The 14,359-nt window shown below is 45.7% G+C and overlaps 1 protein-coding gene and 1 pseudogene across 1 annotated transcript; both read left to right on the top strand.

Moving 5' to 3' along the window:
* The first annotated feature begins 4,371 nt into the window (after nucleotides 1-4,371).
* Nucleotides 4,372-5,379, top strand: LOC137412315 (uncharacterized). Its single transcript, XM_068097573.1, has one exon. It carries the CDS (start codon nucleotides 4,372-4,374, stop codon nucleotides 5,377-5,379), a length of 1,008 nt encoding a protein of 335 aa, XP_067953674.1.
* A 5,810-nt stretch (nucleotides 5,380-11,189) lies between these two features.
* On the top strand, nucleotides 11,190-12,339 carry LOC137412317 (uncharacterized; annotated as a pseudogene).
* The last annotated feature ends 2,020 nt before the right edge of the window (nucleotides 12,340-14,359 follow it).

The raw sequence follows: 14,359 nt of genomic DNA, 5'->3' as shown, positions 1-14,359 counted from the left end.
CGTTCCCCGGGAGGCCGAGCTGAGAGTCAGGTTCCATGGTGGTTGGGTGGTGAGGCCTGGAAGTATTCACTACATGGACGCCTTTATGAACGTGGAGTTCACGGTTAGTCTGTGTAGGAAAGTTCACTGCATGGATGCCTTTATGAACGTGGAGTTCACATTCAATCCGTGTATAAAAGTTCACTACACGGACGCCTTTAGGAACGTGGCGTTCACCGTTAATCCATGTAGGAATCTTGGCTCGGCTGCTCCACAGCATTCAGTGCTTCAACTCTTTCTAACTTTCATAATAATCACGGTTGGGCCGCTTGTCATGGTAGTCACGTGAATAGCGGTCTCCTTCTCGGCCATTACCCTGATAATTATCATTCCTTCGGGAGCTGCCGTAACTCTGGGAGCCTCCATAGTAATATCGACTGCGGCCACCACCAAAACCACTACTCCCACCCCGGGAGCCATAGCCACCCCTGAAACTACCGCCACGTTTTCCTCTTATGTAGCCCCCTCGATGCCTATGGCCTGCCTTCTCTACGCCTATGGTCCGACCATCCAAATCCTTGCCATTCAAATCCTTCTCTGCATCTTTGGCGTCCTTTGTTTTTTCAAACGTGACAAAGCCAAACCCTCTTGACTTTTGCGTTTCCCTGTCTTTTATCAACCGCACTTCCAAAAGCGGTCCATATTTGCCGAAGACAGAGGTCAGAACCTCTTCCCTTGTTTTGAAGTTCAGTCCACCAACATAGTTTGCCAATATTGCTTCCATCCCTGACTGGTGTGGTGTTATTTTCCATACTGGGCTTTTTAACAACCATCGGGTTACCAGAAACTTGACCACCGGCCAAATAATTCCCGATAACAAAAGATACTCCCTCTACAGGAAGAGTGGCTTGTAAACCTACGGTGACCGGTCCTGACACCAAATCAGACTCTAAATGGATGACATGAAGTGGAGCTCCAACACAGCCACCAATCCCCTGTAAACGAACACTACCACCAGTTGCCGTCTTCTCTGACAATGGCAAAATGCCTTCAAGAATTAACGATTGATGTGCTCCTGTGTCCCTCAACACCCTAACAGGTCTCTGGTTAGTCGAGTCTCCATCCAGTGACACAAGCGCCTCAGAAATAAATGGTTGGTAACCCTTTTGAGGGTGATTTCTCACATTTGCCATTGCATTCGGAGTTGTACTAGTCTGACTCCACTCCTCATTGTTCCTTTCCAGGGCATAACATTGGGACCTCAAGTGTCCACGTTTCTTGCAAAAGGCGCAAGTAGGCCCGGAGGAGAATCTCGTGGTCTGCCTCGAGCCCCCCGGAAGATAAGTCTGCCTTGGAACTTTTGTCTTCTGATCCCTAAAAGTCGCAGTATCAGAGTTGTCCTCATAGTCATCTCGAGGCCGTCCCCATGAATTTTCGTTCTCCGCACCAGATGTACCATAGCTCCCCTGGCTAAGTCTAGGCGAGAATTTAGGTTTGTGGAACCCCATCCTGTGTGTTAAGGCATAGTCATCTGCCATGGTTGCTGCCTCATACAACTTTGGTACTTTCCTTTCCTCCAGATGTACTTTAATATCCTCGTGGACACACTGCTGGAATTGCTCCACCAGGATCAATTGTCGCAATAGTTCGAAGTCTTTCCCAACCCCTTTTGAATCACACCACCGATCAAACAAGGTTTCTTTCATTCTGGCAAACTCCACATGGGTCTCACTCTCCCTCTTTCTGGCGTTCCGGAATTTTTGCTGGTAAGGTTCAGGGACCAATTCATAGGCTTTGAGAATGGTTTTCTTCACTATCTCATAATCTGCACATTGGTCAATCGGTAAAGCCGAATAAACATCTTGAGCTTTACCCACCAGAACACTTTGCACTAACATGGTCCAGGACTCCTCAGGCCATTTTAGCATTCGAGCCACTTTCTCAAAGTGTAAAAGAAACTTGGCTACCTCCTTTTCATTGAAGAGTGGAACCAGACTCACATGTCTGCCAACATCCCAGGTGCTCTGACTAGTTGTCGAACCAGTCAGCATGGATGGTACCTCTCCCCGTTCTTTCATTAAATCCAGCTCCTTGAATTTAATTTCCTGCTGAAGCGCCATGTCACGTTCCTTTAACTCCCTTTCGGCTCTCCTCTCCTCTGCTCTTTCCCCTGCTCTCCTTTCTTCCTCAGCTCTCCTTTCCTTTATTCTTCTTTCCTCGAGTTCTCGTTCCTGTTCTATTCTTCTTTCCTCGAGTTCTCTTTCCTGTGCTGCTTTTCTTTCCTCGAGTTCTCTTTCCTGTGCTGCCCTTCTTTCCTCGAGTTCTCTTTCAACTCTCCTTTCCTCTGCTTTTCTCTCTTCTAACCTTTCCTGGATCTGCAGTTGCATCTCCAGTTTCCGGAGCTCCACATTTTCTTGTTCCTCGGGTAACCAATCCAAAGCTACCTCTTTCCATGTTCCTAATCCCACCAGAGATTCTATCACCACTGTCTGCATCTCTGCCTTCTTCATATTAGTTCGGACCTTCAAGCTAAAATGTTTGGCCAATATCAAGAGTTCCGATTTTTTTAACGCTTGGAACTGTGCCTCACTAGTGGACGCCGCAAACTTCTCTGCGTCAAACTTTTTTTGTTGTTGAAAAATTTGGGAATGTTGGAAAATATTCCAAATTTGGAAAATTTGGGAATGCTAGGGAATTCTTTCCCGGACGAAATTTAGGGAATTTAATCCACAGTACGAGATTTAGGGAATTTAATCAGCAAAGCCGAGCCCCCAATTTCTCCACAGTACGAACCCCAATTTCAATCTGGGTCAATCCCGAACGGATGTTATTAGGGAATTTTATCCTGGATGAAGACCCAATTTCGAGCCCACGAGTCAATTGGACGAGCCCCCAATTTCTGTTACGTGCTCCTCCCCGACCTCCTGGTCTCGGTATACCTCCCAACCCCGAGAGGAGCCACGGCACAAAAATATGTTATTCTGTGTCAGAAACCAATAGTGAAACCACACCAATGATTATAAATGAACAAATATTGTATTAAAAATCACACAGGAATAATGGTACAACCAATAGCAATCAAAAGTACACTCAATATATTTTATGATGGTACCATCAGCTAAAGTCAGATAACTAACTGCGCTCCAAGTGAGTGAAAAAGGACACTCCTCAATGTCTCGATAACTCAACGGTGATCCCCTCCAGCGAGTGTCAGAGCGAGATCGAATCGAGACCTGAGCCCCGTTGATGAGGATGAGGCATAAGCGAAGCAAAGCGTGGAAAGTCACGTGGTCTGAAACCCAAGGCAAACTCGCCGCGGGTGAAATCCCAAAGGCGCCTTCCAGACGTGCACATTCACAGTTCAGTCAGCGAACCGCAACGTAATCTTCAAACGCCACGTTTGCGCACACACATCCCCGACAGACGACAGGATGGTGAGAAAAGCTGACGCGTAGCAAAGACCTTTTCGGTGAACGAAGCGCGAGGTTCAAAATGGCCAACGGCTCTTACTTGAGTCGAAGCAACCAGGCGAGGATTCATCAGAATCTCCATGCCTAACCTGACTACGCAGGTTTCTCAATACCCCAGCGATACACCGATCACAGGAAATTCCTTTCAAGGAAACTCAAAGTTCATTCGTGACTTTCGTTCGACAACGCTCGCTACGGAGCTGGAAGCCACTCGTCTTGTCCGACTTTCCTCGCCATGCCCTCCTCTTCTTCCCTCTCGTCGTCTTCCGGTTCGGTTTCCTGTATCATTTAAAGTTAACCTTTTTAACTTTTGATAACTGTTCATGAACAATAAACCTTTTGAAGACAATAATAATACCTAGAATCAGAAATATGTCAAGTGGATAAAAACCACAACAACGGAAATGACAAATCCGTAACACTACAGCCGTTCCACGCTCCACAAGGCCCCGATAAATGTCTTAGGTTCACACAGCACGAAGCACAGCCGTCCTCGAGCCAGGCCAGAACAAAAGAGAGCCAAAAAGACGGATTCTTCCTTGCGAAGATGACTGCCCCAAAGCACTCTTGATCAATCTTTTTCCACAAGCGCTCACGAGCCAAAGATGCATCACCGCCCATGACCAAGCCCAGAGCCCGAGAGCGATGAATTCTGCGACCGCCCACCACACAGTCAGTACCAGAGAGAGTGAGTGGGGGAGGGGTGCGCCCTCCTTTGTCCAGTTTGTCCCTTTGCCCTTTTGGGCCAGTTTTCGATGAAAATGGAGTACTGCACATTGTGCTTTTTTAAAAATGATGCATGTTTCACAGTAATAATGATTTATTGATGGTTTTATAAATTGTCTTTGCAGAGAATCAATTGAAAATGGTTTCTTATTCCAAGTCAAGTTCCCAGTTATATCAAGCAATACCCAGACGTGAGATGCCATACAAGTGCACTGTGTGCAGCAAGGAATTTTCTTGGTTAGCATCCTTGAATTATCAGAGAGTAGAACACGCAGAAGAGAAGCCTTGTAAATGTCCTGGGTGCAGCAAGAATTTTGCTCGTTCATCATTTTCACAAACGCATCAACTGCTACACACAGAAGAGACACCCCACCTGTGTTCTGAACGCAACAAGGCATTTCCTTTTGCTTCACGTTTGAAAAAGCATCGATGGATGCACACGGGAGAGAAACCTTTCAAGTGCACTGTGTGCAACAATGAATTTTCTTGGTTAGCATCCTTGAATCATCAAAAAGTAAAGCACACAGGAGAGAGGCCTTATAAATGTCCTGTTTGCGGCAAGGATTTTGCTTTTCCATCAACTTTTCAAAGACATCAAAGAATACACACAGGAGAGAGGCCTTATAAATGTCCTGTTTGCGGGCAGGATTTTGCTCATTCATCATCTTTAAAAGTACATCAAAGTACACACACAGGAGAGAGGCCTTATAAATGTACTGTGTGCGGCAAGGATTTTGCGTTTTCATCAGGTTTACAAGTACATAAAAGGATACACACAGGAGAGAGGCCTTACAAGTGCTTTGAATGCCATAAGACTTTTCGTAGCGCCTCAGGGTTGAAGCGACATCAAATGATACACACCGGGGAGAAGCCTTACCAATGCTCTGAATGCCTTAAGGCTTTTAATGATCTCTACAAGTTGAAGCGCCATCAAATAATGCACACCAGAGATAAACCTTTCAAGTGCTCTGAATGCCTCAAGGCTTTTATTGACGTCTCAAAGTTGAAGCGGCATCAAATACAACACATCACAGAGAAGCATTACAAGTGCTCTGAATGCCTCAGGGATTTTGGTTATCTCTCCCAGTTGAAGCAACATCAAATGATGCACACAGGAGAGAAGCCTTACCAGTGCTCTGATTGCCTGAAGGCTTTTACTCAAGTCTTCAATTTGAAGCGACATCAAATAATACACCGGAGATAAACTTTCAAGTGCTCTGAATGCTTCAATGCTTTTGTTGACCTCTCCAATTTGAAGTGGCATCAAATAATACACACCGGAGAGATGCCCTACACATGTTTTGAATGTAACAGGAGTTTTTCTCTTTCATCACATTTATCTTGACATCAAATGATCGACACACTGGAGAGATGCCCTACACATGTTCTTTGTGCAACAAGGCATTGTGGTATCAAGCAAAGTTGAAGCGGCATCAAAAATCCACACACAAGAGACAAAGAAGAGAAGACCTACAGGTTAAGCCCGACAGGTCTTCAAGAAAATAGCACGTTTGATCCAATTCGCCACCATCTCAAGTCACTCCACTCCACTCTCCCCTCATCCAATCGTTATTTTCTACCCCTGTTAACAACCCACTCCAAACCCACCCTCTTCCAAATTTTCTGAGAGTTTGCCTCTGTGTCCATCTTGTCGACCCCATGCATCCACCACTACCCATCTTTCCTTCATACTTGTCTTATTTGCTTCATACTTTTAAAAAATACTTTTTTGTACATTTTTAAACTTCAAAAAAAGTTTTTCATACTTTTTCATCAAACATACTTTTTAAAATACCATTTTAATATATCGCTTTTGGCCCGATCTCCCAATGGTGAAGAATCACTTAAAAAATTATACTAGCCGGATCCGAATCTTCACCAAAATCTAATCATTTGGTCCTTGTCACATGCACTACCTCTCCGCCAAATTTCGTCCGAACCTGTCCACAACTATCCTGAGACGTTATGCCCACAGATAGACAGACAGACAAACAAACAGCTCGGCAGAGGGTCTAGCTTGGATTTGAATCTTAAGTCATTCCAACCTGTCATCCCGATGTTTCCCAGGCAGGGCGACTCAATAATGCGTGAGCCATCCCTCGGATAGACGTTAGACACACTAATTCTGCCGGAATTGGTCGGTGGTCGTTAAAGGTCCCAAGGTGTTCCTGGTGAGCGAGCTATCGCTGGCACCCCTGGCTTCCACATGAAAGGGGCACTGAATCATCGGCACAGCTGCACCTTGTCGTCCGAACCTCCGCTCATCTGATTAACAGTCCACATTCTATACTCCACTGATCTTTGTCTGAGTTAATTTGCATCTTTGCCTCACGTGAGAAACCATTAACTTTGTTAAGAGTGCAACGTCAAACTCTGTAATCTAACACTACTAATTTACGTAAATGTATTTAACTTCATTTACAATTTTGGTCGCGCCCGTCACACTGCAAACTCGATGCTAGCTCCATTCCATGTACTCTGAATCGCAACATGCCCTGCCCAATAATGATATCTCACCAAGTACTTTGGTAATGTATGTTAATAAGACTGAACGTCCCAATAAGACTGAATGTGCGGCATTTTGAAAACGTCTCGGTGAGGGTCCCACATTGTGATGTTGACAAATCGCACACTTTCGGCATATTTCCGTAGCTACTGTTGTGATACCTGGAGCATACCATGAGTGTAGGACCGCCTTTACTACCCCCTCTTTGCACACGTGGCCATTATTATGCGCCACGCGTGCGATCCAAGGAAGCAATGCTTTTGGTGCTGCGGTGCGGCCCTGGCGATCGATCCATACGTCATTGTCTTGCTGCGTGCACCCTTGTTGTAGCCATCCCAGCATTTCCCTATTTTCCACTGCCGCTTGTAGATTTACAATGTCCTGCACAGAAGGGGGAGTTACTGTTTTTGTTATGAATGGGACGAGGTGTAGCGGGCGAACCCGGGGATTTTGTGTCATATGCGGCTCTCTTGGCCGCTTGGTCTGCATGGTCATTACCTTGGGAGATTAGTGACCCCTGTTGGCGTGAGTGTGCCTTGCATTTTACAATTGCGAGCGCACTCGGTTCCTGTATTGCTTGAAGTCAGGCTGCGATCAGGTTACCGTGTTTTACAGGTGAACCCGCTAAGGTGAGAAACCCTCTCATTTCCCACATATTACCTGAGTCGTGTGCGACGCCCCAGGCATAGGCGGAGTCTGTGTAAATTGTGGCAGAGCGTCTTGCAGCCAATTCACATGCGCGGGTAAGCGCTATTAGTTCGGCTTGCTGGGCAGAATGCCGTCATCCATAAACAATGAAAACAATTTCATTAACAATGAAATGCAATGAAAACATCCATTAACAGCCTTACCTGGGCGGCTGTTGTCCGCATCTTTCTCATCCTCCCATCCACCCGAAGAGCGCTGATTCTCCACATAGGGTGGGGGCTTTGCCCAACCCTGGTTCGGTTCGAACTCGCGTACTGGGGCACTGGCCCCTTTACAATATCAGCTTCTGCATCTGCAGCGCACAAATGGTGGCATTGCATGGCCGAAGCGCACGATTGGTGGCATTGCATGGCCGAAGCGCACGATTGGTGGCATTGCATGGCCGAAGTGCACGATTGGTGGCATTGCATGGCTGAAACCAGATTCTGCGCAGTGGTTTGCCCCGCCCATCCCAAAATAGCAGCCTTCAGTCGTTTCTTAATTCCTGGGCGAAGTCCTTCTGCAAAAAAGTTATTGAGTAATTGATCTGGGGGGGGGGGCTCGATTCCAGGGAGCCCCCCATATGTGCTCATCATCGTTTTAAGTCGAATCAAAAATTCTTCTGGATCTTCTCCAGCCTTTTGTTCACAATGCGTGATTTTTCCCCAGTCTACATAATTCGGTCGGACTTCTTCATAGATAGCGTCCATCAGCCGACCCAAGCGAGCTGCGTAGTCTCCTTCTGTCTCGTTACTTGGTGGGGGCATCTGCCACCCTACAGTTGCCTTTACCTTTCTCCATATCTTTTCTGGGAGGATACAGTCCATCATAATGCCCACATCCCAATGTGTCGGTTGATGAGTGAGCAGGAATTCGTACAGGTGTTGTCCTAACCTATCTGAGTCATCTAGGCATCCCCGAAGAATGGCTGACATGGATTGTAAGTCTACTTCGTTCTATGCCCGGTGTACGTATCTGGGAGGTAGCTCTCCTCATTGTGCCGTCGTTGCACGGCCTGTGTCCGTCATGATCATCGGGGCTATAGTTTGTGGCCTATGGTCTGGGTTCGGTCTTGTCCCTATCAATTGAGCATACAATCCCGCTTGGGGATCTGGTCTGCACACAGCCTGAGGTTGAGAGGGGACCCCGTTCTCTTCCCCAGGCCCTGTCGCCTTATTGTTTTCCTGCGTCACTGTCATTTGTTTCTGTAACACAGATATCTGTTTTTTAGTCGTTTCGAGTTCGCCTTCAAAACCTGCGCATTTTGAGTCCATCTCTTGTTTGGCACATTCTTCCAGCCATTGGCTGAAAGCCTCCCAGTCATTCCCATTATGCTTTTTTCCCTTCGTCTCTCTTTTTCAGAGCTTTCCTTAGATTAGCCAACCATGATCTTTGGAATGTGTCCCTTCAGTGGGAAACGCGGCCCTTTGTCCCACGGTCAGTCTGACCCACTCATGTACGTATTGTACACAACCTTCCCCAAAAGTCTCCAGCATATATCCCACCGGAGTACCTGAAGATGAACGACCGGGTATCCCGGGTCGCCCATTCTGGTTTCCCATTTTTAAATATTTTTTTAAACCTTATTTCCCTTTTAGTGACGTCGCCACAGAAAATAAACCTTATTTCCCTTTTTGTGAGGTCACTACAGAATATTTACTGTAGTCCTTAGTCACAGGTTTTCTCTTTCCTTCAAGGTCCCACCTTGAATTCCTTTTGCACCTTGATACCTAAGATCCCATATTAGTTCTTCAAAATTTGTCCTGCTCCACATAAAACGGCTCAATCCCGGTTCAGATCCATGCAAAACTATGGAAAGGGTTATAGTTTGCCTGGAGATGACAGCACGTTGCTCCTGAGAGAAATTAAAAGGTCTCTCACCTTTTGCTAAGTTGCGGGTACCCTTGAGACAATTGCTGCCACCTCAAGACGTCGTCTGTCCCCTTGTCCACATCCTTGGTCGAATCCGAGTCACGGCTCCAAAATGTCGGGGTTCGTTGTCCGCTGTTCAATAAGAACGTAGGACAAATGCCTTGAGAATATGAGCCGCTTTTATTACGGAGCCATTACAACACGTGCGGGAGATAGGAGGGCACGAAACTGGCCGTCCTTTCTCGAAATATATTTGCCAGTGAGCTTCATTTATAAGCAGGCAAGAATATTGTAAGTGTTTTTCCTCCAAGAGTATGCCACGCATACAATCTTGAAGGTCAGATTTCAACACGGAACGGCCTGTTCTCCTGAAAAACCCACAATGTGTTTTTAAATCTTCAGATAAGCAGAGAGAAACACAGACCAACTTTGTGGTCAGAACAACAAATGCAAGATTAAAAAAGATCACAGAGCATAACATATGCATCCTCAGCAGATTAATGAGAAAAGGTTTGATAAAGCAACCATCAGCTCCCACAGGTTCGAACGCTCGGGACTAGGGTTCCAATCCTATCCTCAAACTCATTTACCCCCGACCCATTTACTTCTGCCGCGTTCCCTTCCAGCCACTCCATTTCGTTCATGTCCGCCAATACGTGACGGGCCGTTTTCCCCGCGCGCACTTAATCTCCTCACAAAAAAAGAATTTAAATTTCCCACGCTGCCCTTGCGTTCTCTCGACACCAATCACTATAAAATTTGACCTCGGCACTACGACCTCCTCCCCCTCGATGAGAGAAAGACGCTCATTTAAAATTTAGAGTCCAAAAGCTCAGCGCAATTTGCACTCAGCGAGTGTCGCACTCTCACCCCGGACACTGAGTGTCTCACAGGGTTCGAATCCCAAACTCCTTACACCACTTGTCGAGTTTGTGGCCGATGAAAACCAGCCTTGGGCAGATAGCCGAACAGTTAACTCCGAGGCGGTAGTTCAAAACTTGGCGGGATTATTTTTGGCATGCACGGGTGAAGAAAACCAGGGTCTAACCTGTACGACGGAATCACAGGGCTTATTACTCGAACCCACAAACAAATAAATACACACGTCAAGGAAAATTCACAATGCAAGAATGAAGTGCAAAAAAAAAAAAAGAATTCAATGAAATAATTGTGAGATTATAAAATGACAAAATTAATGTGGAGGTAAAAAAAACGATAACTCCAAATTTGAGGATCCTCCACTCAGACACAATTACAGACAAAGGAATGATAAAAGAAAAGAAAATGGTGTGATGAGTTGCCCGATACACAGCCTGCTCCAACGAGGACGAACGTGAACGGTCCCCGAGTCTCCGCGCACTAGATGGCGCGAATCGCCACATGGCACCCAGAGCCGCAAGGCAGCGGAAAAACTTCCTCCTGCACTCCTGCACTGTTCCACGCTCCACAAGGCCCCAATAAATGTCTTAGGTTCACACAGCACGAAGCACAGCCATCCTCGAGCCAGGCCAGAAAAAAAGACAGCCAAAAACACGGATTCTTCCTCGCGAAGATGACTGCCCCCAAGCGCTCTTGATCAATCTTTTTCCACAAGCGCTCACGAGCCAAAGATGCATCACCGCCCATGACCAAGCCCAGAACCCGAGAGCGATGAATTCTGCGACCGCCCACCACACAGTCAGTACCAGAGAGAGTGAGTGGGGGGCTTGGGGGGGGGTGGGTGCGCCCTCTTTTGTCCAGTTTGTCCCTTTGCCCTTTTGGGCCAGTTTTCGATGAAAATGGAGTACTGCACAGTGCACATTGTGCCTTTTTTTTAATAATGATGCATGTTTCACAGTAATAATGATTTATTGATGGTTTTCTAAATTGTCTTTGCAGAGAATCAATTGAAAATGGTTTCTTATTCCAAGTCAAGTTCCCAGTTACGTCAAGCAATACCCAGACGTGAGATGCCATACAAGTGCACTGTGTGCAGCCTGGAATTTTCATGGTTAGCATCCTTGAATTATCAGAGAGTAGAACACGCAGAAGAGAAGCCTTGTAAATGTCCTGTGTGCAGCAAGAATTTTGCTCGTTCATCATTTTTACAAACGCATCAACGGATACACACAGAAGAGACACCCCACCTGTGTTCTGAACGCAACAAGGCGTTTCCTTTTGCTTCACGTTTGAAAAAGCATCGATGGATGCACACGGGAGAGAAACCTTTCAAGTGCACTGTGTGCAACAATGAATTTTCGTGGTTAGCATCCTTGAAACATCAAAAAGTAAAGCACACAGGAGAGAGGCCTTATAAATGTCCTGTTTGCGGCAAGGATTTTGCTTTTCCATCAACTTTTAAAATACATCAAAGAATACACACAGGAGAGAGGCCTTATAAATGTCCTGTTTGCGGGCAGGATTTTGCTCGTTCATCATCTCTAAAAGTACATCAAAGTACACACACAGGAGAGAGGCCTTATAAATGTACTGTGTGCGGCAAGGATTTTGCGTTTTCATCAACTTTCCAAACACATCAAAAGGTACACACAGGAGAGAAGCCTTACAAGTGCTTTGAATGCCTCAAGACTTTTGGTAGGGTCTCAGGGTTGAAGCGTCATCAAATGATACACACCGGGGAGAAGCCTTACCAGTGCTCTGAATGCCTTAAGGCTTTTAATGATCTCTACAAGTTGAAGCGACATCAAATAATACACACCATAGATAAACCTTTCAAGTGCTCTGAATGCCTCAAGGCTTTTATTGACGTCTCAAGGTTGAAGCGGCATCAAATACAACACATCACAGAGAAGCATTACAAGTGCTCTGAATGCCTCAGGGATTTTGTTTATCTCTCCCAGTTGAAGCAACATCAAATGATGCACACAGGGGAGAAGCCTTACCGGTGCTATGAATGCCTTAAGGCTTTTACTCATGTCTTCAATTTGAAGCGACATCAAATAATACACCGGAGATAATCCTTTCAAGTGCTCTGAATGCTTCAATGCTTTTGTTGACCTCTCCAATTTGAAGTGGCATCAAATAATACACACCAGAGAGATGCCCTACACATGTTCTGAATGTAACAGGAGTTTTTCTCTTTCATCACATTTGTCTTGACATCAAATGATCGACACACCGGAGAGATGCCCTACACATGTTCTGTGTGCACCAAGGCATTGTTGTATCAATCAAAGTTGAAGTGGCATCAAAAATCCATGCACAAGAGACAAAGAAGAGAAGACCTTTAGGTTAAGCCCGACAGGTCCTCAAGAAGATAGCACGATTGGTCCAATTCACCACCATCTCAAGTCACTCCACTCCACTCTCCGCTCATCCAATCCGTGATATTTCCTACCCATGTTAACAACCCAATCCAAACCCTTCTCCTTCCAACTTTGCTTCTGTATCCATCTTGTCGACCCCATGCATCCGCCACTACCCATGTTTCCTTCATACTCATCTTATTTGCCCAAAAAAAAAAAGAAAAAAAAAACTCTCCCTCTATTTTATCCTTCACCTCTGCTGTTGATGTTTCCCTCCCATTCCTCCTCCCCCTGTTTCTCCTGCTCCTTTTGTGCTGTTGTTTCCTGATCTGTTCAGTGTTCTTGCTCTTGCCTTTTATTCAAAAAAGTGTAGGTTCTGCAAGGTAGAAACAGAAAATACCGGTCACTTTCTTTCAGGATATGAAAAAACAACTGTCTGAATAACTGCACACACAAAAGGACAACAATGTGTGCAACGTACACCATTGGGACATCTGAAAAAATGTCAACATCTGGGTCTCAGAAAAAATCAAGGAAGCATGAACCAAAAGCGATTGGTTGAACATGAGGATGCAGTCCTCACGTATGACCAAATCATCCCATCAATTGTGAACAGAGAAAACAAAGCATTGCGACAGGACATTGTACTTGTGCATGAAAAGGAAAATATGGCATTGCTAATCGAGGGGTCAGTACCAAACGACTTTGGTCGAAATAATGTGGAAATCAGGAAATTGACCAAGTAATCAGCATCTGAAAAATGAGGCCAAGAGAACCTGGAAGCTGAAGAGTTCCGACAAAATGGGATTGATAAAAACTTCTCTTAGATCTTCAAAATAGTCCCCAGGAATAGTCGAACAAACTAATTACAATTGGAGGCTGTCTGTGGTACAATGACAATCCTGGAAATAATCCTAAGAAGAAAACATTGAGAATAATTTTTCACAATTTGGACTGTGAAACATGATATTTTACCGAAATGGAGGTGGCTACTTTGAGTGCTGAGAGGACTCCGTTCCACCTTCTGAAAGCGGCAAATGGATGTTACAACAAACGAGAGAAGCCGTTGTGTTCCACAAGCAAATAATGAGTTGTCCATTTATCATGATATGAAATGCATCGAAGGATAGGCATAGCAGAGAAGCTTTTGCTGGTGTCCCTCATTTGTGGATGGTAAAATGCATGCACCCTGCCAAGCTAAATCCCCAAATTTGTGTCCCAAACCCATCCCTCTCTGTACCCACCGTACCCAGTCGTACCCAGCTGCTCCTGGACTCTGTGTCCTTTCCTCCTGACAAGGTGGAAAAGTTTCTGTCAACCCTCGACTCGGATTCTGCAACTGGACCTGACGGCATCAGCCCACGGGTCCTAAAATCCTGTTCTTCCGCTCTTTCACTCCCTCTCTCTGTTCTCTTCACCCTCCCTTTTGCTCAAGGTCATCTTCCATCTGCTTGGAAATCTGCCAACATCACCGCTTTGCACAAAAAGGTGCAAAAACAGATCCCAGCAACTACAGACCAATCGGCCTTCTCCCAATTATCAGCAAAGTCATGGAATCCATCATTGCTTCAGATATGAAATCTTTCCTCTTCTCCAATGGCTTGATCTCTGATCATCAATTTGGTTTCAGACCTGGACACTCTACTCTGGACATGCTGCTTCTGCTTTCTCAACAATGGATGGAGGTCCTCAATGCCAAACAGGAAATTAGAGCAGTCTCCCTTGACATATCACGTGCCTTCCATACGGTCTGGCACCCCGCTCTGCTCACCAAACTCTCCTCCTTTGGTATCCATGGAAATCTCCACACATGGCTGGCGGACTTCCTCTCTAGTCGTAGTCAACGTGTGGCCCTGAATGGGTTTCTCTCATCT

This window comes from Myxine glutinosa, chromosome 5 (assembly GCF_964187855.1).
Source record: "Myxine glutinosa chromosome 5, kmMyxGlut1.1, whole genome shotgun sequence".
Lineage (NCBI taxonomy): Eukaryota > Metazoa > Chordata > Myxini > Myxiniformes > Myxinidae > Myxine > Myxine glutinosa.
This window is presented reverse-complemented; position numbering and strand designations above follow the sequence as displayed.

Excerpts from the sequence above, each read along its gene's own strand:
- LOC137412315 (XM_068097573.1), top strand. The coding sequence starts at position 4,372 with ATGCCATACAAGTGCACTGTGTGCAGCAAGGAATTTTCTTGGTTAGCA.